We start from the raw sequence: 24,304 nt of genomic DNA, 5'->3' as shown, positions 1-24,304 counted from the left end.
AGCTGGTGCTGCCCCTCTCCAGGCTGTGGGGTCCCCTCTGCATCCTGGGGATGGAGACACCAGGGCAGGCAAACAGCCTGAGGCTGGGGCCTTCCCAGTGCTAACCAGTAACACAGAGACCACATACCGATGCAGACTGTGCCTACACCCCCATGACACCTACAAAGCAGATGTGCATGCAAGAGCACCTGGGCACGTACATCCCACCCAGCCCTGTGCAGCACCGTGACACACAGATGTTGTTTGAACGTGGGGCTGCCAGCACCGGCCCCAGCAGCCGTGTCCCTGCCCGCGGTGTCCCGCTCCCACGGCACCCCCTGCACCCCCTGCACCGTGCCCATCCCCACACGCCATGCCCAGGGTGCTGCAGCGTGCACAGACAGAGGAGCACCCCAACCCCAGGGGGTGCCCAGGCCGGGCAGCCCTGCCCCCCGACACACAGAGGGAGCAGCGTGGGTGCCAGCACCCAGCTGGGGTCATGGGGAGCAGGAATCCAGGAAGGCGAACTGGAGCTCAAAGCTTCACATTTCTGGATTCTGGTTCCCGTTTCTGCTCCCGGCTGTTTCCATGGAAACTGGCGTCGGACCTGGGAAAATAAGGTTAGGGTTTGCAGCGGAGGCCCACTGCCAGCCTGCCTGCCTCTGCGCCCCTCCGGCCCTGCTGCCTCACCCGGGCACATGCCCGGGCACCCCCATGCCTGTACCCACATGATGCTCAGCTCTGGGGGATGAGCCACACTGGCACCCCCTGGCATCTTCCAGCACCTTCCATCCTTCCACCTGGTGACCCCTGGGAGCCCAGCACACACTGGGTAATCTGGGAACTGGGACCACCATGCTGCTCCCTGGCATGCTGGTGAGGGTGGCGAGTTGGCGGTGGCACCCACTGGACCACAGCCCTTCACTGCCCTCCCGCTCTCTTCCCTGGTGCTCCAAACATGGCACAGCTCAGCCTCCATGGAAACTCACCAACAATGCTGGTGTGGCCGTGACACCCCTCCAGCCCCACTGGGACAGGGGACACCGAGGCTGTCCCGCTGCTGCCACCCCGTTTGCGGGTTTTACAGGCACCCAGCCTCAACAGCAACATCGTCCTCCCCTTCCCCAGCTCAGGATCCCCAGTTGCTCCAGGGAAGGTGGGGAGTCGGAGGGGGGAAGAGAACCAGGACACGACACCTCGGGGGAGCCGTGAAGACTAATGAATGGAGGCTTTTAAAAAGCACTTTGACTGAGAAGTGCTATAGTAGGAACTAATTATCCCTCCCGCCTGCGCGCACCCTCGCACGCCGGCGCAGCCGCGTCCTGCTCCCTCCCGGAGCCACAGCTGCGGAATCGCAGCCAGCCCCAGCACCCAGCAGCACGGCAGCCACGCCAAGTGGCACTGCCCTGCCCGGGGAAGCTTCCCTCTGAGACCCCACTACCCCTCCTGTGCTCCCCGCATGCCCGTGCCCCCCGCTTTGCTGCCGTGGCCCTCCTGGCAAGGCTGGCAGCAGCAGGCTGGGGGCACAGGGTGGTGCTCAACCCCCTCCTCGCACGGGGTTTTGGGGAAGGTTTCCTTTTTAATTGAAATCCGCCATTTTGCAGCGATGGCAGGTAGGCTGGGCAGCCAGTCCCTGTGGATGAGCAGGGATGGACGGCACCTGGCACAGCTGGCACAGCCCCCTGTGCCCTCGCAGCTGTGACCCTGCAGCCCGGCCACTGGAACCAGCCATTCTCCTGCCTGCCCAGCCCTCAGCACCAGCCAAGGGCAGCAGGGAGACACAGGGAGACGCCCCAAATGCTCACCCTGCTCAATCAAACAGGTCCCCACGCCGCCACCCTACGGCACCCAGAGTTTTGGGGAGGTGCCGGCGGCGCTCCCTGTCCTTCCGCACCCCTGGAGTGGGATCTGGCACAATCCCACCCTGCCGTCCCAGTGCTGCCTGCTGCCCCATTTCGCATTCCAGTGTGGGCCGGCCCCGCTGCCCTCTCACTCCCACCCCCACCCCGAGCTGCGTTTCAGCTGTTGTTGAATTCTGTCCAGGCTGGATTCATCACAAGAGCCCTCAAGCGGCTGCAAACAAACAGAAAAAACAGGGAGCAGGAGCGCGCAGAGCGATCGATCGGCGCTGGGGGGGCCTGAGGCCCTTTGGCAACGCCAGGCCAGCCTCAAATTCCTCACTTCCAAGAGAAAAGGAGCTGAGGATGAGCGGCAGGAAGAGGGGGATGGAAAGCACAACAGCCACCAGCCGCTGGACCATGGCGGCGAAGCCCCCGGGCACGGTGCTGGTGATGGGCACAGAGTGGTGCTGCCTCTCCCTTCCTCGCGGAGATGGGCTCGTACCGCTCTGAAACTTCCCTCTCGTGGTTACTGCAGTTGAAAAAGCAAACAAGAGACTTGGGTGCATTAAAAAAGAAATAGGAAATGGCTCAAAGGGTGAGAGCGCAGGCAGGGATGGGGTTTGCCCAGCAGAGTGGCACTGGGGTGGGTGTTGGGTCAGGGTGCTCGTCCCTGGGGCAGGGAGGACAGACCCCTCACCTTGGCATGCAGAGGGGACCGGGCCTTGGGAACATGTGGCACGTGATGGGCAGCTGCGGCCCAGATCCAGGGGTGGCAATGGCAGGGGAAGCAAACAGCAACACCACTCCGGTGGGAATTGCCACCACCGGAGCTGTGGGGTCAGGTTGCTGCGCCTGGGTTTTTAAGAGGGGCTGGATAATTTTTACCACCACTAACGATCCCATCTGTGCCTGACACGCTCCAGCTCCGAGCCCAGCATTCCGGCAGGGCTCCCACACCTCCCTGCCAAGCCGCTCCAACCCGCCTCCCCCTGCCTCGACTGCTGACGGCACAGGGCCCGCGCACGGCGCCGCTGGCGCAGGGGACACCCATGCTCCTGGCGTCTCCTGGTGCCACCACTGTCCCCACCCACGGTGCTCTGGAGCACTGGGAGTGACAACCATGGGCTGGCCAATGCAGAGACGTGGCAGTGACAGGGATGCTGCACAGCCCAGGGACACAGAGGAGCCTCTCCAGCTTCAAGGAGAATTTAGCAGGGCTTTTTTTGGCGGGGGTCCCTTGCAGGGTGACACTTGCTGTCCTCTCTGTGCAAGGACAAGGACCCTGGGATAGGCTGGCACCATTTGCCCTCTTCCTGGCTGCGAACAAAGACCCACTAGAGGATGCTGCTTTTTGGGAAGGGGGTTTGCAGCATCTTGCCTGCAGAACTCCCTGCCAAATCCCATCCAGTCGGGAGCTGAGGGGCACAGCACCAGTGCCTGCAGCACAAGGCTCCTCTCCCTGCAATGTCAACCTGCTGCTCCGCATCCAAGGCTGCCCTTGGAAAAGCTGTCGGCTGTGCCGGCTGGTTTGCCAAGCCCAGGACAAGCTCTTTAGCTCGACTCTGCCAGAACAGATGCCTGGGCGACTGTAATTCTTCCTAGCATGGATGGAGGGGGGGATGTGTGGAAAAAAACCCAACCTCATTTAAGCATTGCAGTGGCTGCTCCTCCTTTCCCCACCATCCACAGCATCGTGGCCCCACAGAGGGTCCCCCAAAACCTGAGAGGTGAAGCGGGGAGAGGCTGGGTGGTGCCAGGGGGGAAGGAAATGCCCAAGGGGAGGCTGGCGTGGCACAGCACATGCTGGAGCTGAACGTGGCTCTGCTGCCAGCTGGGGAGGAGAGAGCGACCCGCTGCAAGGACAAGTGGGAAGCGCGAGCTCGGCGTGCCACTGGTGTCCTTGCAAGCGCTCGCCTGCTCTGTCTCGATGCTCCCCACAAAACAACAAACCCGTTCTCATGGCAATGTCCTCTCCAAAGAGCACACGGAAGGGAGCACAGTGACATGCTCTGGAGGGGCCGTGCTCCTTCTCCCCCCGGCACAGCACGGCTGTGGGGAAGGAGCTCCAGCCCAGCCATTGCACTGCTGGAGGAGGCCGGCAGCGTTTCCACATGGATATTTTCTTCCACTGGCTGCAGTTTGGGGCTGCCAAAAGCCAAAACAAGAATGGAAACATCCCATTTTGTTGGCAAAAATTCAAGGCAGGGTTGGGGTTTTTTTCTTTGGTTTCGGCTTTTTCCTTTTTTTTTGTTCTTGTCTTTGGTTACGAACGGAAATTCCCTGCCATGAAATCATGACGAAACCCCAAACCAAAACACAGCTTGGACTGAAACCTTCACCCAATTCCCCGTGGATCCCATGTGGGGCTGGTCCCAGGGCTGGGATCACCCCCCCCACAGCCCTGGGACACAGGACCGAGCCCAGACCCCACCGCCAGCCCCAGCCCTGTGGGAGGTGAGGGGATGTCGTGTTTTGGGGATCCCTCTAGGGACCCAGTGTAATTCCAGCCTTGGAATGTACCACTTCCCAGCCCTGGTCTACACCACCCCGCCTTGATGGTGGCACCTGGCAGCCAGCACCAGGCCTGACAAAGCACAGATGTGTCCAAAGGGAAACTGGTCCCTACGGAAGGGGCCAAGCCAGGACCAGGACGGGGGTGCCGGTGGCTCCAAGCACAACATTAGAGCAGCGTTTGTTCTCAGGAAGGTGCTTTGCAGGAGCAGTTGCTGGGAATGGCCTCATCCAGCCCATCCCAGGGAATCCGGATGTGGCCAAGCCCTGGGGCTCACCCCTGCAGCCTGCCCAGCATTCTCTCCTCCCATCCCCTCTTTCCACCAGATGTTGGGGCTGGAGGATGAAACAGCTCTTCCCACCCCGGTCCCCGCCGCATCTCTCTCCAGCTCCCGTTCGTTCCGGAGCCTGGATCCAGCCACGCAGGCTGAATAAGGCTGAGCCTTTGTCCGGCTCCCCCCGCCCGCTTCCCTTATCTGGTCCGGCCGCCTTGCCAAGAGCCAGCAGAGGATGGCGGCAGCCCCGGGCTGGTGGGGCCCTTCTTTTCTCCTCCTCCTGCCCCAAAGCCCCTGCAGCCACTGCCACCCCCTGGTAAGCACTGCCAGCACCTCTCCTCCATCCCTGCCTGTCCCCAAAACCGGGAGACCCCCGACTGGTCAGAGCTGCACCCCAAAGCACACGCTGGGCACAGCATCACAGTGTCACTGCCCCAGTCTGCTCCTCCCTGGGGCTGCGAGCTTCCCTCGGGGACTGCAGCCAAGGCAGCGCTGGGTGAGGCGGGGGTCCGGGGCAGCGTGGAGCCGGGTTATCTGTCTGCAGAGCTCCGTGCGCAGCAATTAACCTCAAGAGAGCAGCCGCGGCTCCTGCCAAGAACCACATTAGGTGTGTGTGGCAGCGTCTAGACATGTGAGAGACCAGAGGCCTTGATCTGGAGGAAGGCGGCTCCATCCCTTCCCCCACTCCGTGCCCGCAGCCCCTCAGGGACCCCCTCGCTGGGGTCCGGTCAGCATCGGGGACGGAGCACCCGGAGGGATGCGGGGACCGAGCGGGAGGCTGGGCTGAGCATCCCTCTGTGTGGGTGTGGCTCCAAAGAGCTCCATGCCGGGCTGTTAATCCAGGACTCTCCTGCTTGGCACATGGCACGGCACAGCACAGCACAGCACGGTATCCTCACGGATGCACACCCCAGCTCCCCAGCCATCGGTGGCAGGAGGAGGAGGAGGAAGGTGGTCACATCACCAGGAGATGTGACAAACATCCCATGGAGCCAGCAGCAAACCCTGTGATGAGCCCTGGAGTAGGGATGGTGGGAAGACACCCAGCTCGCTTCTTGCCCATGCCAACCCCGTCATCCAGGTGGGATGGAGCCAGGTGGGCACCGTGGGGGCTGGGCACCCTCCCTGTCAGTGCCCCTCACACCCATGACACCCCCTTGCTCTCACCTCCCGGGTGCAGCCACCCCAGACGGCTGCAGGATGCTGGGGAGAAGAGATTTTCCCGACGTTAATTAATTAAAATAAACAGCAAATTAAATACAGCAAAATTAAAATAGCTCCGGAAATTAATTTTCAACAAAACCCACCTGGAAAGGCTGGATATTTAAAGAATTAATGGAGCCCTCTGAGACCATAAAGAACCGCTGAGCTCCCAGCATCCACCAGCCCCCTCCGAGCCCGCCCGGGGACGCGGTGCTGTGGGGAAGCTGGGATGGGACCCCGGGACGGGACCCTGGGAAGGGCCCCAGGACGGGACCCGCACCTCCTGGCAGCTCTCGCCTCGCAGCTGCCTGCACGTGCCTGCTGCTGCCACACTGGGACAGGAGGACGCTGGAGAAGGACGCAGGGATGCTCCACATCATTCATCCCAGTGGGAAGCACCGGCCCCAGCTCCGGCTTGGCTTGACACAGGGCTCTGCAGGGGCACCGGGCTCCTGCCGGCTTTGCCCGGTGCCTGGGGACAAACGCTGCGCTCCCTGTGTGACCCACTCGAGCACAAGGACATCCCCGTCACCCTCCTGGCCAGAACCCGCTGCACTGAGGGAAACCTTGACCTGCAAAGCCCATCTGCCGGGGTGCTCCGGGCCCCCACAGCTCTCCCCACGCAAAATCCCCCGGCCACGGCGGGATTACTGTGCAAACGGGCTGCGCAGCCGGACCAAGCTCCTTACCAGGCACGGCGGGCAGATCGATGGAGCCCCGAGGGGCCCGGCGGGGCCGGGCCGGGCAGCGGACGGGGCGAGCTGCCGGGGAGCATCCCCGCGCCCGGCGGGGCTGCGGCCTGAGACCGGGCACGGCTCTCCACACGCTCGGGGGGTGCCGAGCCGCCCGGGGCCGGGAGGCCCATCCGGCGCCAGCCCTCCCACGGCCAAGGCGGCGTTTCCTCTCCCTGCGCCCAGCGTGCGCACAGGCGCAGCGGCACAGACACCGGCGGGCGAGAAAAGGCTCCGGAAGGAAATGGAGAAAGCAAGACTACTAAGCTGGCAGGTGGAGAGCAGGAGGGGCCGCGGTCACCTCCGCCCCGGCGCGGGGTGCCAAGGCGCATCTGGGGGTCCCCACCTCGCCCGGCTGCACTGCCGCCCCTGGGCTGCTCTACTTCATCGTCCGGGGAAACTGAGGCACGGCGGCCGCAGCTTCATGCCGAGCCCCTCGCCTCCCCCGGGGAGGGAACCGCTCCCCCCCGCCGCGGCCGGGATGACACCAGCTCCCCATCCTCCTCCCGCTCCACCCTGTTCCTGCAGGAACCCAGGAGTCCGGGCTCCGGGCAGGCAGCCAGGGCCTCCCTCCTGCCTGCACCTCCCTGCCCCGGCGCCCGCGGCCGGCTCCGGCCCTGGCTCCGCAGCCGTGCCCGCTTCAGGCCGCACACACCTTCCCCCCGCGTGTCAGGGCGACCTTGGAGCGCTGCCGCGGCCGCTCCGTGCCAAACTTCGCGGCGATGCCCGCGGCACAGCCGGGGGTGACGGATCGGCAGGAAGGGGGAATTTTTCCCCGTTTGTTTATTCGTTGGGTGGGTTTTTTCCCTTGCTGGAGACAAAGGCAGGCTGTGTGCCCAGGCGCAGGGTCCGGGGGGCGCCGGGACCCCGTGGCGATGCCGGGCCAGCCGCGCCGGGGGCTCTGGGTGGCCGCTTTCCTCCGCACACAGATGGCTGTTTCGACTCAGTCGAGCGCTTGACCTAAATCTCCTCCTGATCCACGGGAGCTGCAGTCCCTCAGCAGCACAGCTCAAGGCAAGGAGGAGGAGGAGGATGAAGGGGGGGACCGCGGCCAGCTGCGGACCGGCGGGAGGGTCGCGCCGGAGGGCCCCCACCCCGGGTTTGGCAGCAGGGCCGGCGGAGGCGGCAGCGGAGGGAAGGAGGGAGGCAAAGGGGGGTGGAAAATAAAAGTCTCCCACGCTTCGAGCTCCAGCGCCGGCCGCCCGCGCCTGCGTGCTGCACCCAGCGGGCCGGGGCAGCGCCCCGCCGGGCCCGGCGCCCCGGAGCCCCGGAGCCCCGGAGCCCCGGCAGCCCCCGGAGACCCGGCAGCCCCCGGAGCCCCGGCAGCCCCCAGAGCCCCGGCAGTCCCCGGAGCCCCGCAGCCCCCGGAGCCCCGGAGCCCCGGAGCCCCGCAGCCCCCGGAGCCCCGGAGCCCCGCAGCCCCCGGAGCCCCGGAGCCCCCGGAGCCCCGGCAGCCCCCGGAGCCCCGCAGCCCCCGGAGCCCCGCAGCCCCCGGAGCCCCGCAGCCCCCGGAGCCCCGGCAGCCCCCGGAGCCCCGCAGCCCCCGGAGCCCCGGCAGCCCCCGGAGCCCCGGCAGCCCCCGGAGCCCCGCAGCCCCGGAGCCCCGGTGCCCCCGCAGCCCCGGAGCCCCGCAGACCACTTCCTCGGAGAGGGGCCCGCGGAGGAAGCTCCAACGGCTCGAGAGTTTCGCCTGTGACTCAACCGCTGGCTGGGGTGACGGAGCCGACCCCGCAAAGGGGGGCCCTGGGATCCCAGGGGTTCGGGGCATCGGGGTGGGGGATTTTTTTGGGTTCCCCAGACGAGGGTTGTCTGCGAGGCACGGCGCTCCACCCCCAGTGTCGGAGCAGCCCAAACCGGCTTCCCAGCGACAGCAGAAAGCTTTTAAAATCCCCTACGCGCGGCATGACTCACTCCAGAGCCAGTGCCCAAAACAAGCTCCGACACGGAGAGGAATGGCGAGAGCAGGGATGCTGGGGGCGGGCAGGAGGGGCTGGGGAGGGCCGGGGAGGGGGAAAAGGGGGAGACAGAAGGAGGGAGAGAAAAGAGAAGAGGCAGAAATAACAGCATCTGAAACTCTGCCTGCTGGAGGCTAATTGGTTCCGGCACAGCCTGGTTTGTTTGGCAATGTTTCCTCTAATCCTTCAGGCTCCGCGCTCCCGGCCCCAGGGACATGGGGACATCTCGACACCCGGCCAGCGCCACTGCGGCACTCCCAGCTTGGACCCCCTCCCACTTGCGGATGCAGAAGGACGATGCTGCGACCGGCTCTGCCCACCCTGGGGTGCCCCCGAATCCTCCAAGGCTCTGCACTCCCCAGGGACACGGAGACATCTCAACACCCAGCCAACGCCTCTGTGGCACTACTGGCGTGGATTCCTCTCCCACCCGGGGATGCTGAGGGGTGATGCTGGGACCACCCTGAAGTCCTCCTGGGGCTGCAGCCTGCCGTGGTGACATCCTGGGAATGGGATCTGTGGTGACACTCTGGGGATGGGATCTGTGGTGACACTCTGGGGATGGGGTCCCCTTCTGCAGCGCTGGGCACAGGGATGCTCAGAGGGCTGGGCAGCAGAGGGAAGGGAAGGAAGGGAGGGAAGGGAGGGGAGGGAGGGGAGGGAGGGAAGGGAGGGGGGCCCCCACGGCCCAGCATGGCCGAGCCAGAGCACTAGCCAAGAGTCGGCAGCTTTGTTCCAGGTGCCGGCTCCCTTTTTTTCATTAGGCTAATGGGATGCGGATGCATTATTCCATTCCACATGCTGCTAATGAACCACTCAGGCCAGTGCATTTGCATTAATGTGCAAAGCACTGGAGGAGGGTGGAGTGGCTGCATCTGGCCAAGGCTGACCTTCCCTGCACCGCCCAGCCTCCCCAAGCCACGCTGCGCTCCCACCACTCTCCCACCACACCACCGGACCCAGGAAGTCCTCAGGGTGGCTCGGACCCACATTCCAGGACAACACAACCAGCCCTCAGCCACCTCATACTCGCTGCCCATGTTGCCCTCTCGCCCGTACCATGCCTGGCCAACTCCACCACTCCTTCCCATATGAATCACGGATGATGCCCCCTGCCAGTGCCCCACTCCGTACCCCGTCCCCAATGCACAAGTGACCACAGCATTCCTCCTGCACTCCCCAAAAAGCGATCACTCCCACCTCCTGCATGGAAACCTGCTCGGCACGTCCCTCCTCCCTGGTTACTTCTCCTGGGACCTCCCAGCACCACGCCAGGGCTCCTTTCCAACACCCCAGGGGAGCAGGGGGACTCTCCCAAGCCCCCCCACCCCAGAGCTGGCAGGCAGCGCCGGGCGCGGGCGTCACTGGAGCCCTTGGGTTGTTTGTTACAGCTCCCAACTGCCTCTGTCCCCGGAGAGGTTTCGAAGGCGAGTGACCCACGAACTGGAATGTGCAAAGCCTCCAGCAAACAGAGCCAGCTGCCTGCGCCCGCGCAGGGGGGGTGATGAGGGGAGAGCAGCCAGGCCCGGCACGGCACGGCACGGCACAGCCCCGACACAACTGCACAGCCCTGATGGCCTCCCAAAGTGGGCAGCCACCTGGCTGAGGTGAGATAAGAGCAGCCCATTGGTCTTGTCAAGTCCCCGGTGTCATCAGCTATCGTCAAGGTCCCCAAGCCCCCATGTCCCACTTCCTTCCTTCCTCCCAGCCTGTTTTTTGGCAGCACGTGGCCTCCCAGAGCTGTGCTGGGATCATGCTTTGCCCCTCGCCTGTTTGCAAGACACAGGTCCTTAGGTGGCTGAAGGACCTTAGGACATGGGACAACCCAGTGGCAGCACCAGCCCCTGGCCTTGGTCTTTGCCACCTCCCCAGGTGCTGGATGGCTCCCTGCTGGAATTGGCGTGGGTGGGCACAGCTCTGCGTGCCCCGGGTGGGCACGGCAGGGTCTCAGCAGCTCCGTGCCCGGCCAGTGTGCGAAGCCCCGCGCTTGAGCGCGTGCACGCGGGTGTCTGGGTTTGTCACAGCCCGGTGAGCAAGTTAATCTCGGGCTCCCTGACACGTGGAATAAAATCGCGATCCCATAATGGAATTCATTCGTCTTCCTGTCCAGGCAAAGAACAAGCCCTCCGCTGCCCGCTGGGGCTGGGGCTGGGCCAGGCCAAGGTGGCCGGTGCCCAGCTCGCAGCTGGGGGTCCCTGCCTGCACCCACCCTCCTCCCTGCCACGGGACCAGACTGGCACTGGAGGATGTTCCTGTGAGCACGAACCCAGAAAGGTGCCAAACACCGGGTGCTGCAAAGTGTCCCCTTCCCAGGGGACATCAGCCATGCCTGTGGGGGCAGCTGGGGTCACCAAGGAGGGTTGAACTCCCCCAGGGTGATCTGGGGTCCTGCCGTGCTGGAGGGCAAGCATAGCACTCATGAGGGGGCAAAGAGAAACCGAGGCAGGCAGCGCTTTTGGAAAAGGGCAATCCAGGTGGCATGAAGGGGACAGGGGAAGATGTCCCTCTGTCCTGGTGTCTTTCTGTCCCTGCAGCTCCTTCTCCACTGTAAGTGCCTTGGCCAGGCCTGGTACAGAGGACCCATGCCAGGGATTCTGCAGGGATGGCACCACCTGGGGCACCCATGGGGGACCCCAGCACATCCCCAGGGACTGCCTCGTCCACAGCCATGGGTAATGGGGAAAAGCTCAGGAGTCTGGGCAGGGTAGGAGGCCACAAGGTTGCCATGCCGCTCTGTGCCTTATTTTCCCTCTGGCACCCACGTTGAGGCCACCCCCAGTCAGGAAAGTGGCCCCGTGGCCAGTAGAAGAGGAGGAGGAGGAGGAGAAGGAGGAGAAAGAGAAGGAGGAGGAGGAGAAGGAGGAGGAGGAGGAGAAGGCGGAGGGCTGCTCCTTCTTGGGCACACAAAGCCCCTTTCATAGGGGCTGAGTTTGGATTTCCTCTGCCAGCCCAGCACCTCGCTCCCTCCTGCCCTGCCAGCAGCACTGTGGTCAGAGTGGGAAGCTGGCGGGTGGGACACCTGGGGGGACACAGGGACCTTCAGGTGGCTTCATCCCTCACCCTGACCATCCCCATGATTTTCGCCTCCTGTCAGCTTTTAATTATACCCCTAATAAAAGTCGTTTTGCAGGGGAACAGGAGCTTTGTTGCTCAGGAGCTCATCTGCTCCTGCTGCTCCTTTCCTGCTTTAAACGGTAATCCTCAGCTGGGGACACTGCAATTAGCCACCACGGAGATGGGCACCGCGTCACCGAGGATTAGGGCTCCCTTTGGTGGGGAGCTGGGGGACCGAGCCCTGGTGTGGGTCGATGGCTCTTTGCAGGATGGGGTCTCCCCACTATAGCCCCCAAAAGAGGGGCACAAGCTTAAGAGTCCCTCTGAGCCAGGTATTCTGCAGCTGACCTCCTCTGGGCACCCACTGCCTGCAGGGCATCAGTGCCACTGGGTTGTTTTTGGGGTGCTCGGGGCCCACGCAGCCCCTCTGCCACAGCCACTGGAGTCCCCCTGCAGACAGACCCAAGCAGGTCACCCCTCCCGGGGTCAGGTGGCCTCGTAGGGTGTGTGACTGTGGGGACAACAGCGGGGCTGGGAAGACCAACAGGAGCCTCAACCCACACCTCTGCGTATCTGTGAACACTGGTGCCCATCCCCAAGGCCTTGTGTCCCCGAGCGGAGGTGAAGGGGGGAAACTGAGGCACGGGGCACCAGGTGCCCACGACGCACACCACTGGTGACACCGATGTGACACGGGCGCAGTTTCGGTGACGTGGGATCCTCGTGCACGGTGCAAAGCCACCCCCACAGCATGGCAGAGGGGTCGCTGGAGCCCTCGAAGCCCCTGCAAGGAGCTCCCGGGTGCCTCTCGCAATCAGCCTCCTCCCGGGGCTGAGCGGAGCGCGGGCGCTCGTTAGCAGCCGCTCATTAAGAGCCCTCCGGGAGGATGAAGGTACCGGGGGCACCTGCACCTCCGCTTAATGAGCTGCAGCACCATTAAATGTTGGAGGGGACCTCGGGCGCGGTGGGGCTGCGGGTGCGGGGGCTGCCCCCACCCTGACCCCCGCCCGAAGCAGGGTGCGGGTCCCTGTGCGGCGTGGCCGTGGGAAAGTCGCGGTGACAACTGCGACGGCAGCGGCCGCTGCTGCCGGGGACACCCCGAGCTCCCCACAGCGCCAGGGGCACCCGGGGACTCACCCCCCTCCCAGCCAGCACCCACGGGCGCCGCACACAGAGGGGGACCGCGGCCAGAGCGGGACGGCGGTACCGGGGCACGGCAGCACCTCCGGAACCTCAAGGTGGGACCTTCCCACTGTGGGTACCCCTAAACTGAGAAGGGGGCTGACATCCTGCCCCAGGGACCTCAGCCAGCAGCCGGAGCTCCCAGTCTAACCATTAAACCACAGCAGCCAGAGGGGAGCAGCCGGGGGGGACCCCACGCGGGGACGACGTGTCCCCACCGCACACGCAGGACGGCCGGGTCCCCACGCTCGCAGCCTCCCGCGTGGGGCTCTCCCTCGTTAATGTTTACTCGGGCTCGTTAGCGCCGGCATATCGCCATGGCAACGCTGCAAGCTGCGCGGCGCCATCCGCGCCACCGTCGCGAGGCTTGGGGACGTCCCCACGCGCGGGGTCACCGTGGGCATCCACCACCGCCACCCCCCACCCCGGGCACGCGGGGCTGGGGACAAGGGCAGGGGGGACAACCAGGTCTCCGCACCTCCCGGCCGGGGTGACACGGCTCGGTGTCACCCTGCCCGGTGTCACCCTGCCCGGTGTCACCCTGCCGGGGTGACAGCACCCGTCGCTCGCCCCCAAAGCGCCGCCGCCACGCCAGGGCTGCAGGCGTGTGCGGGCACTGCCAACACGCCTCGGTGCTGCATTATTTATAAACTGAGGAGCAGAGGGCTCGGCAGCAGCTGCAGAGCCCTCGCGGCCCACCCTGCCCGGCGTCACGCAGCCACCGAGCCCGCTGGCACGGTGGCACCGCAGCCCCGGCAGCCACGAGGGACAACAGGGACAAGGCTGCCCGCGGGGCTGGCAGAGCCACGGGGCACCCAGATGTCACCCTGGTGTCCCCTTGCATGTTGCCGGCGGCCGGGGCAGCACGTGGGGATGTCTGGTGTGTCCCTGTGTCCCCTGTGCTGGCACGGCACCCCAGCCTGCCTCCTGCCACCTCAGCCTTCCTGCTGCCACTCCTGCCTGCTCCTGTCACGACCTCCCTTTTGCCACCTCAACCTCCTCCTCGTCACCCCAGCCCGCCCGCTGTCGCCCCGGCCTGCTCCTGCCTCTGCACGCCCTCGCTGCGGATGAGCTGGGTGATGGCAGCACGGGGTGTCCCCGTGCCAGCCCCCCGTGGCACACGGCGAGCCCCGGCCGCTCCGTGCGCTGGCAGTAGGATGCGGCCCCAGCATTTTCTCCCACCGTGGGCTCCGTTGGCTACGGCAAACAGGTTTTCCTTAAGCTTTGCAGAATCCACCCACCTCCTCCCCCCCTACGAGTCCCACCTCCAGGCTGATGGGGAGAAGGAAGGAGGAGGGTGAAAGGCTGAATTGGGGCTTTTAATTTTTCATTATTAATTTCCCATCGACGCTGAGGGGCACCGGGGCTCTCTCAGCCGCCCCCAGCATCGCCCCCCGCGCTCCCGCGCGCTCTCCCGGAGCTCTGCACCGGCTGAAGCCGAGCCAGGCTGCCGATAGGATTAATTCTGCATGACTGCCCATCTCCGCGGGGGGATCTAAGACCCTCAGGCCTGCAGCAATCTTTAAAATTCCTCCAGCCCAACTTAATTCCCTCTTCCTGCAGAGCTGGCGCATCTGCTGCAGTCAGGCACGGAGAGGAGACGGAGGGAGAGGGGGGAACGACAGGCACCCAGCACTGCCGTCGGCTCCGGCGCCAGGCGGTGGCCCTGCTATGGTGGTCATGGTCCTGTGTTGTCACTGTGGGGTCAACCAAAGCCATGCCAGTCACCCATGCCATCCTGTGGGTGGTTTGTACTGGGGATGGGGGAAACTGAGTCAGAGCGGGGCAGCCCTGGATGCAGGGTTCCCCCGTTTTCCCCTAGACAGGGGAAGTGACACAGCCCCCTAAACTGTTGTCATCTCCCTGTCCCTGCTGGGACTTCTCAAAGCAGGAGAGTGATGCAAAAATGAGGGTTTTTCATCACCTATGAGCCCTGCCTCTCCAAGCGGGTCTCACAGAGCCCCCCCACCCCACTGTCACCTTCTGCTGTCCCAAAGGACACACTCCCAGGGTCAAACATCCTCTGGGAGCATTCAGGGCTCCAGATTCCCTGGAGCTCGAGATGGCTCATTAGAAACAGAGCTACTGCTTGGGAAAAGCAGCACGGGGAAAAGCCTCCCCTCATCAGCCTCTGTTGCTGGAGGAACAGCACCCAGTGTCACCCGGAGGCCGCCCACACCCGCCCTCCCCCCGTGGGACGCCCTGCCCGTTCAGGGCGTCAGGACAAGGAGCCCGGCCAAGCCGGGGGCGCTCCCCGCCAGGGCCCCGCAGGCAGAGCTAACCCTCAGGGGGTGATGGGGAGAGGGCACGGCAGGATGCGGGGATGGATGGAGGGAGGGAGGGATGGATGGATGGAGGGAGACAGCCACCGTGCTCCAAAGCCTGCTGCACCCACCATCCACCCAGCACCGTGGCCGCCTTCCCGAGGCGTTGGCGTGGCCGGATCCAGGAGAACCATCCAGGAGAACCATCCAGGAGAACCATCCAGGAGAACCATCCAGGAGAACCAGCCCTTTTGCCTTCTTGCCTCCAAGTTGCCCAGCTCACCAGGCAGCTGAGGAGCGCAGCCCAGCCCAGCTGCTGGCGGAGCTGCAGATACATGCATTTAAATCACTTATATCTTTACTTTCTCCTGCGCTGGCTGTGAGATGGGCTTTTTTTTGCATGCGTAATTAGGGGGTGGAACAGATGGCGGAGGGTTCGTTTAAAGTAATGCATCCATTAAAATAACCTTCGCTGTCGGGGACTGCGCTCCAACAGGGGCCTGTTTCACTGGGGGTGGTGGGGAGGCTGGGGGGGCTTTGTTTGGTGAGGAGGGGGGTGTTGGACATTGGGAAGGGGGACAGAGCGCACATTCCCTGTGGGATGCATCATCCTGGATCATGGGATGAAGGATACACCAACCCGTGTTGTCACGGATGGGTTGGGAAGAGAGCCGGGGCCAAACTACGATCAAACTGGGGGCAAACTGGAATTGAACTGGTACTCTTCAGGGCTCAGTTTCCATGGCAATATGATGGCAGCGAGATGGTGGGGACGCAAAACCCAGGTTGGGGAGAATGCCAACAGTTCTTGAGGCGGGCATAGTGCTTGTGGGTACCCTGGGGTTCCCTGTCCAGAGCTGCCGCCCTGGGGACTGTGCCCACCTCTGTCCCCCGCCCACCACAGAACCCAAAATGTGCCTGAGGAGGGCATTGCCTCGCAGCACCAGCCATCTCTCCTGCTTCAAACCCCAGGTTCCTGGGAGAGGCAGGAGGGCTTTGTTCAGGCACTGGAGGAGCGGAGGCCAGAGAAAGCAGGAGTGCCCTGCCAGCTCTTGTGTTTCACTCCCAAGGAATGCCGGGGAGGGGAGGGGAGCACTGCTCCCAGCCTTCCCGCCCCGCTGGGCGCCCAGCCCGGCTGCAGGGTGCTGAGGCTGGGAGGAAGAGGAGGGATGAAGGACGGGGAGGCGGGCGTCGCGCAGATGCCGTGGTACCACCACGTGCAGCCGGGGCTGGCAGCGGGTGGGCTGGGGAGGGGGGACACGCCATGACACACACCCGGGGTGACACGGGCATGCCAAGCACTGCCTCGGCTGGAGCAGACAATTCTGAGCAAGAGCTGCTGAGCAAATATCACACCCCTCTCTGAAAAGAAAGGAGGAGTACCCACTAAAGGAAAGGAGGGGTACCCACTAAATTTGGGGAGTCCAGAGAGGCCAGGGAAGAGCACGAGGAAGGGTGAGAGCAGCAGTGGCACCAGAGTCACCCAAGCGTGTTCAAATATTTAGTGTGCACTTGCGAAGGTGCTTCTGCTGCCTTTAGGGCATCGCTGCTTTGGAAGCATCAGAGAGATGGGAACTGGGGGGATGGGGAGCAAATGCCAGGGATGTGCTGCAGGGGGGTCGTTCTTTTTCAGCTGGGCTAGGAGGGCCAAGGCATGGGAGCCCAGGAAATGTTAGATAAGCTCAGCTTTGCCCTGAGCCTGGCCCCTGCCTCATTGCCCCCTCCCTGGCTGCAGCTCCCAGAGCCCAGGGAACTGCATATCCCTGCATTCTCCTCCTCCTCCTCGCCCTCCAGTCCCATGAGCCTCGCTGGTTCTCCAAATTCCTGCTCACTGGCACCCTGGGGTGTCCCCAAGCACTGTCATGGCCCAGGGGACAGCCGGTGGCTCTGGCAACGTGGCACGTGACATCCACAGCAGTGGTGAAGCGCCAAGGGCGGCGATGTCAGGTGCTGGGGCAAGGGACCAAGGGGACATGGGACAGCAGGGCTTGATGGGGACCACTGGAGAGGTGCCAGCAGCCAACAGGGGATCATGGCAGGACGTGAATCATGGGGTGACAGAGGTCCCCAGGCCAGCAAGGTCCCCAGACTCTCAGTTTTGACCTCCCCCGCCCCACACAAACATCAAGGAGGAGCTGCCGTGCTGGCAGAATGAGGGACACTGGGTTTTGCCCCGTTCCCACGTCATCCTCTGGCCACCAAGCCCCTGCCCCACCACCCCCACTCCCGCTCACTGATCCAAAATTCCCCCTACTCACCCCTGTCCTCTCACCTGCCATCACCTCCCCTTCAAACGCCAGAGTCTCCCTTTGCCTCTCTGGGTGTTTCGTGAGCTCCCTTTGGTGCACCCCAGCACAGTGAGCTCTTCTCACTCCCCAGCCAGCAATCCGCCGGGAAAAACCGGTCCCAAAAACCTTCCCCACATCCGCGCCAGCTCTGCGGGTCTGGGGGGGCCGCGGCTGGCCCCCTGCTCGCCAAGAACAATAGCGCCTTGTTCCAGCCCAGCTCCGTCCTCTCCTCCCTGGGCAAAGCCCTGGCCACTCTCACCTCTACGTTCCTCTCGCTGTTTCCCAGCTCCCTCCTGCCAAATCCCCGTTCCCGAGTGCTTCTCCTCCCCGCGGGTCCATATTAAGCTACATTCTCCTTTCAGCTGGGTGGAAAACAGCAGTAATAACCATGTGGAGAGAGCCGTGCCCCCCACCTCCACTTCCCTCCCACTTTGGGGTTCAAATTTCATTTCAGCAAAAAAGCTTCCCCCGCCTCCAATTTCTTCCCCCAAACCGAGTCGCTGTCGTCGCGTCTGATCTCGGCAGGGGCCGTATGGATGCTCAGCTCCTCCTGGTTCAGGATCTGCTGCCAATCTGGACCTCGCAAACTGGTTCTCACACAGCTCCCGCGTAGCACCTCCCTCCCAGCAGTTATTGTCCCTCCTCAGCCACCCCAACCCAGCTCGCTCTCCTGCCACCCTGCTCTCTTGTCACCCTTCCATCCTGTTTCACTGCAACCTTGCTCCTCTGTCACCCTGTTCCTCTGTCACCCTGTTCCTCTGTCACCCTGCTCCACTGCCACCCTGCTCCACTGCCACCCTAGTTCCCTGCTGCCCCTCTCCCATGGCATCCTGTTCTCCTGCTCCTCCTCCATCCCATTCCCTGCCACCCTGATTCACTGTCAGCCTGTTCCCCTGTGACCCTCCTCTCCCTGTCCCCCTGTTTTGTTGTTGTTACACTCCATGCCACCCTGCCCTTCTGTCACCCCACTCCCAATGTCATCCCCGCTCCCTGTGCCACTCATCTGGTGCTCCACAGGGTGCTGGTGCCCCTGCTTCTGCTGGGCACATCCAAACCAAACCAAACCAAACCAAACCAAACCAAACCAAACCAAACCAAACCAAACCAGTGACTTCACCAGGCAAGATTTATTCCTGGCATTTTCCCGGGGGGCCAGCGGGGCTGGCAGCTGGCAGGGAGCAGAGCGTCCCTGCTGCCTCCAGCCCAGCAGCCGCCCTCTTTCCTGCAGCTGAGGAGCTCATCTCCCTCGCCCAAGGCGCTCCATCCTCCTCCAGATATTTTAGGCCCAGGTTTTGCAAGGAATGTTCAGGCGCTGAGCCCAAGCCGATGCGCTGAAGTCAGCAGGAGGCGAAGAGGGAAGAGGAAAGAGGGAAGAGAGAAGAAGGGAAAGTGCGTGGGGCTTGAGGCCCTGGAGGCGGCAGCAGCAGCTGAGGGATGGGATGGGATGGGATGGGATGGGATGGGATGGGATGGGATGGGATGAGATGGGATGGGATGGGATGGGATGGCATGGGATGGGATGGGATGGCATGGGATGGGATGGGATGGCATGGCATGGCATGGCACGGCATGGCATAACATGGTACTCCCTCTGCCTGGAACTGGTTTAGCAGTGGGAACAGCAGAACATTGGAGCTGGAGGATGCCAGAACTGCTTTCCTCTCCCTCTGGGAGGATCAATACCACATTCTGCCTCTCCTCTGTCTCCCCGCATTGTGCCAGGCCAGGCTGCACCAACGCTCTCCCTCCGGCATCTCATGGGATTTGGAATGGGAAGGGGGATCCCCAACACTGTCAGTCCCCTTCACTGGGGAGGGGAAGGAGATATTTTTGCCAGGGTGGTGTGCCCCCTGCCAGCATCTGCCCAGACCCATCTTATCACCCAGGATCTCCAAGCCAGCCTCATCCCTGTACATCAATCTTTGCCTGCACACCAAACTCTCCCTGTGCACATCAATACCTGCCTCTATACCAAACCCTGCCTCTATACCAAACTAAGCTCTGCCCATGCACACCAACCCCTGCCTGCACCCCTGTGTTGCACACCGAATTACCTGCACAGGAAACCCTGCCAGCACACCAAGCTCCACCTGCACACCAAACCCTTCCTGCACGCCAGCGTTGCACCAAACCCCGTCCACACACCCTCCCTGCACACCAAGCCCTGCCTGCACAGCCACCGCTCCCGACGCTGCCCATGCAGGTGCTGACACCTCCCAGCCGCACTCCCCTCCCTGCCTGCACCCCGCTCACCCCCGGCATCGCCCCGAACACCCCGAATTCCCGGCCCACCCTAGCCGGTGCCGTGCGGGCACCAGCGCACCCAGCGCCCCTCCGAGCCCGGCTCCGCGCCCGGAGCAGCCCGAGCAGCCCGGCACACGCCGGCCCTGTCGCGGCCCCGCTGGCACGGCGCGGCCGGCGTGCTCCGACAGGTGAGCCCCGGGGCAGCGTTCCTGCCCGGGCCGGCAAGTGTCCCCACCGGGCAGCCGGTGCGCCGGCATGTTCCTTCCCAGCACGTCCCTCCCTCCCTCCCTGCGCATCCAGCCTCTCTCGGCCGGCGAAAGGGGGGAGCCGGCAGATTTTAATGAGCTCCCCGGAGGCATCGCTCCGCACCCCCCGTCCTCCCGCCTCTTCCCGCGCCCGGGAACCGATGCTCTGAAACACAACCCTCGGTGGCAAGCCTGGAAAAAAACCACAGGGCACAATTCCCCCCGCCTTTTCCCTTCCCTCCTCGCCTCCCCCAGCTTTTTTTTGCTCTCCTGCCGATGCCAAAGACCCAGCCGGGCTCTTGTGCTTTCACTCGCAGCTGCAGCTGCCGATTTTCGCTGTAAGCCCTTGTGCCTAGAAGGCCCAGAGCGAGGGATTCTGGGACGCGGTGATTGAAGACAGCACCAGCACGGAGACCATTGCTCAGACTTTCCCTGTCTGTCGCCCCAACGCTCAACCCACAGAGAGGGAGGAAAAAAAAATGAAAGAAAAAAGGAGGAAAAAAAAATATAGAGAAGGAAAAAAACCCCACCGGACTGGCGCTCGCCCCTTCCCACCCACGCCATGAGCGCACTCCGCCGTGCTGGCACTGAGCACCCGGGCCGGCAGCACTCAGGGGTGGGGTGGGCCCCCCAGCCCTGTGACACCCTGGTGAACTCCGAATCCAACACCAAATCCCACCAGGAGTGCGCTGGATCCCTCCTACTGTTCAGCCCACTGTACATCACCCTAAAAACTCCCAGTGGGGAGCTAAGCACAGCCCAGTTATTTCCCTTTTGTGTTATTTTAAAGGAAAATAATAACAAGGCAGCTTTCCAGCCACTGTCTGCAGCACAAGGTGAATATTGGGGTGTGGGTGCGAGGGGTGGTGGCAAATGAGCACGATGCCAGGTCCTCATGGGAAGCTGAACACTCACCACAGCACCGGGGCTGCCAGGATGTGCCCCAGAGCCAAGCAAACACCCTGGGAACGTGTCACCATGTCCCCACTGCATGCAGAACCCCCTGAGGAACAAGGTCCCCAGCACCCTGGGTGTCCAGACGTGCCTGGGAAGGTCCCACGGGATCAAATCTTTGCCCTCCAGCAGCAGCACAGGGCCAAGGCTCAGCATGTGCCTTGAGGCAGAGCGGGAACAACTCCAGCCAGGATGGACGGATGGATGGGCACGCGGTGGGGAGAGAGGGAACCAGGCTGTGACCCCATGCACCCCTGTGCCGGCCAGAGGAGGGGGTGTGCTGAGCATCTCCTGGCCAGCTGAGCCCTCACATCCCAAAAGCCTCTCCCAGCATCGCCGGCTCCCCAGGGACCGTGACCGGACCACCCGGCACATCCCAGCGCCGAAGTTAGGCGGGCAGTGGGGCGGGGAGGGGACGGCAGTGGGGGAGGACACACATCTGCGACGCATTCAGGGGCCATCCCGCATCCGGGCAGCCCGGCCACAGCCCAGCATCCAGCCGGCCAGCCCCAGGGGGGAACGCTGCCATATCACCAGGCAAAAATCCCCCCCACATCCCTCCCGCTCCTGTTACCGAGCCCGGAAGAAGGAAACAGCCCTCCCCACCGCTGCCCTGTTTACCAAGAGCTGGTTCCAAGCACTCGGGAGAATAGCAGGAGCATTTCAAGGCCCTGTTTCCACTCGGCTGACACACACTATTTATAGAAGCCCACAATTCTCCCAGAGCTTTCCTCGGGATCTCAGCAGAAATAGCCTGCCCCGGGTCTCTGCTGCCTCCTCTAAGGAGGCCAGGGCAGCGCCAGCCCCCCCAGGCTTCCCGTAACCTTCCATGGGCTTCCATGGCTTCTCCTCTGCCGGCCGCCCCGCTCCGGGGATGTCCTTGGCTACCCCGCCGCCGCCACGGTGCCAACCCCTCTCCCCGGACCATCTCCACCTCCGGCCCGGCCGCTGTCCGGCCGGGAACGGGCCGGGGCTGGCGGGCGACAGGGGGGACAGCGAAAGCCACCTCCCGCCTGACTGCATCGGAGCGCGGCAGAGCCCCGGGGGACTCGCACCGGGGATGGAGTTGGCCTATTCAGGTTACAGAGACATGGCAGAGCGGAATTTGGCGCCGCGCCATCCCTTCTCCAGCCCCCCCCTCCGCCCTCCTCTTCCACCCCCCGCTCCCCACCACCACCACCACCCTCCCCTGCAAATTCCACAGCCCAGCAGGAGAAGCCAGTGTAAGGGGACACCTGGGGGGGCGAGGAAAGGGGGAGAGGCTTGGGAGGGGGGCCTCGATTCAGAGCACGGGGCCCCAGTTCGGACCACGCGCCCCCGACCCAGAGCACGCCGGCGCCAGGGTGGGAAGGAGCGGGGCAGGGTCTGCGCCCGTCACCCCGGGGGCTCGCTCCTGCTCTCTGCCACGCCAGGATCAATCCGGAGCGACTCCACCGCGCGCTGTGGCACACAATGAGCTCGCCCCGCTGCTTTTGGGGGGCTCTCCCGGCAGCCACGGGCAGACGGGCTGGATGCACGAGGCCGCCCGGTCGTGGGCACAGCCACGTCGTCCCCCCAGCACATAAACGAGCGGGGACTCAGGTGTCTCCACCTGCGTCGGCCTTGGGGCCATCAAACACAGAGGGTCTGGCGTCAGCGTGACCCCGTGGGGTGACTCCGGCCCCGCCAAAGCCACCGCGGTCCCCCGCGGTCCCTGTCGCAAGCGCCGAGGGGCCGCGCGGGGCGGGGAGGGGGGGAATAAATCAGCTGATCGATAAAAACAAATCAGAGGGGGGATGACAGGCACGGGAGTAACAACCGCTCGCCGAGCCCCGCGCCACGGACCACGCAACTTCACCGGCGGGGCTGGGGGGAGCCTCCCGGCCGCCCCTCGCCCCGCGGGCTCCGGGAGTGCCCCCGCGGGGCAGCGCGCCGCTCCCCCGAGCCGGGCCGCCAGGGGAAGGGGGTGCGAGGCTGTGGCCCGGGGGTGCCCCCGCTCTCGGGGGAGCCCCCAGCCCCCCGCGCCGCTGACAGCCTCTGCCTTCTAGCGGCCGGAGCCGGCTCTGACAGCTGTCACTCACCGCTCGCACCGGGGGCAGAGCCGGGGGTGTCCAGGGGGAGGCGGCCGAACCGGCGGCGATGGCAGCCCCCGCGCAATGGGGGGCTCGCCCCGGGCCCCCCGCGCCCGCTCGCCCCTCCCCACCACAAGTGCCATTAAACTCCGGCAATTTGGCACCAACTCGCCGCGCAACTTCAGCGGAGGGGACGGCGCGGGGGGGACACATGCACGCGACACGCCGCCTCCTCCCCCCCCGCTCTGCCCACCGGGGGTGTCCCGTGTGTCCTCCCCCCTCCCAGCCCCACACAAAGGCGGGGGTCCCCGGTACTCACCCGCCGGCTCCTGCGCTCCGCGCCCCTCGGAGCCCGCCCGCTTGGGGAGGCTCCTGCCGCCCGCCGGGGCTGCGTCCTGGCCGGCCGCGGGGGTCCCGGAGCCCTCGGCACCGCTCGCCACCTTCAACGAGAGCATTTCCAGCGCCTCCTGCTCACATTCTCCCCAGGCAACTCCGCTCCTGCCAGCCCGCCCCCTCCTCCGTCCCCTGCCTGCTCTTTCCTCCTTCCCTCTCCCCCCCTCCACCCCTCTATTTTATTTTTTCCGGGATTTTCTCTCCCCTCTACCGCTTAGCTTATTTTTTTCCCCTTTTTTTCCTTTTTTTTTTTTCTCCCCCTTTTTTTCACCTTTTTTTCCCTCTTTTTTTTTTCCTCCTCTTTTTTTCTCCCCCCCCCTTCGCCTCTCACACACACACAAAAGGCAGCGGAGCGGGAGGCGGAGGGGAACCGACCTCCCCTCTGCGCCTCCGCCGCTCGCCGCCTGCGGAAAGCAAAGAAAGACACAGCGCAGCAGAGCCCTGGCTTGCCGCTGCCTCCCCCCTTCCTCCTCCTCCTCCTCCTCCTCCTCCCTCCTCCTCCTCCTCCTCCTCCTCCACCACCACCTCCTCCCTCTCTCTTGCCTTCTGCCGCTCCCGGCTTTGTGGGGGCTGGGATAAAAGGGGGGGAGCAGAGCCGGCGGCCAGGCGCGCCCAGCCCCTCGCTCCTCTCTCCGTGCGCGGCGGGGACCGCGGCTCCGCTTCGCTCCGCTGTCAGCGGCACGGCCAGCATCCGGCACCCCGGGGAGCCGTGCAGCACCGCCGGGGCATGCCGGGCCTTGTAGTCCTTCCTTTCCCCCCCTCTTTTTTTTCCCCTCCTTCCTTCCCCCCCGCTTTTTTCTCCTCCCAGTCGCTGCGAAGCGCGCAGGGAGGGGCGCAGATGGGAGCGCGGCCGCTGAGCGCCGCTTTGGGAGAGGGGGATACTTAGAGAGAGGGGATCCTCTGGGGGGGACACCCCGGGGGGACGGTAACCCCCACGCTGCCCCCACTCCCCGAGGTCCCGGTGGGATGCGCGGGGCATTGCTGCCCTCTCCCGGGTTGCACCCGCACTGCGCACCCCCTCCTCGGGGAGGCAGGGTTTGGGGGCACACCCCCTCTCTGCAGCCCCTTCCCCACTATCTGGGGTGCACATCTCTGTCTCCAAGTCAGCACCCCTGCGCCCTCACAACCCCCCAG

The 24,304-nt window shown here is 64.4% G+C and overlaps 2 protein-coding genes across 11 annotated transcripts in view; one reads left to right on the top strand and one right to left on the bottom strand.

Moving 5' to 3' along the window:
• Positions 1–23,918, bottom strand: part of AHDC1 (AT-hook DNA binding motif containing 1) — a 51,907-nt gene extending 27,989 nt beyond the window's left edge. Inside the window, exons 1-2 of one of the 7 annotated variants that reach the window (XM_085559478.1) lie at positions 23,442–23,918; positions 23,097–23,217 (exon numbers count right to left, since the gene is read on the bottom strand). In XM_085559478.1, coding sequence (XP_085415604.1) covers positions 23,097–23,217; positions 23,442–23,861 — 541 coding nt within the window. In that variant the 5' untranslated portion in view covers positions 23,862–23,918. Of the gene's footprint in view, positions 1–6,498; positions 6,628–17,542; positions 19,679–23,096; positions 23,222–23,441 lie in introns of those variants that run through there. The other 6 variants (XM_085559477.1, XM_085559480.1, XM_085559484.1 and 3 more) reach the window with 6 other exon arrangements.
• Positions 6,176–10,584, top strand: LOC146765487 (uncharacterized). 4 transcript variants are annotated; one of them, XM_085559487.1, is made up of 4 exons: positions 6,176–7,554; positions 8,686–8,990; positions 9,887–10,102; positions 10,204–10,584. In XM_085559487.1, exon 1 carries the CDS (start codon positions 6,176–6,178, stop codon positions 7,502–7,504), a length of 1,329 nt encoding a protein of 442 aa, XP_085415613.1. In that variant the 3' UTR covers positions 7,505–7,554; positions 8,686–8,990; positions 9,887–10,102; positions 10,204–10,584. The 4 variants fall into 4 exon arrangements, 3 of the variants coding, with proteins under 3 accessions (XP_085415613.1, XP_085415612.1, XP_085415611.1); XM_085559486.1 differs by having other exon boundaries at positions 8,686–10,102; positions 10,219–10,584; XM_085559485.1 differs by having other exon boundaries at positions 8,686–10,102.
• Positions 23,919–24,304: the final 386 nt, after the last annotated feature.

This window comes from Lonchura striata, chromosome 23, assembly GCF_050655825.1.
Source record: "Lonchura striata isolate lonStrDom1 chromosome 23, ASM5065582v1, whole genome shotgun sequence".
In the NCBI taxonomy this organism is placed as follows: Eukaryota; Metazoa; Chordata; class Aves; order Passeriformes; family Estrildidae; genus Lonchura; species Lonchura striata.
This window is presented reverse-complemented; position numbering and strand designations above follow the sequence as displayed.

What these genes read in the sequence shown, in the direction of transcription:
- LOC146765487 (XM_085559487.1), top strand. Translation starts at nt 6,176, where the DNA reads ATGCTCCACATCATTCATCCCAGTGGGAAGCACCGGCCCCAGCTCCGG.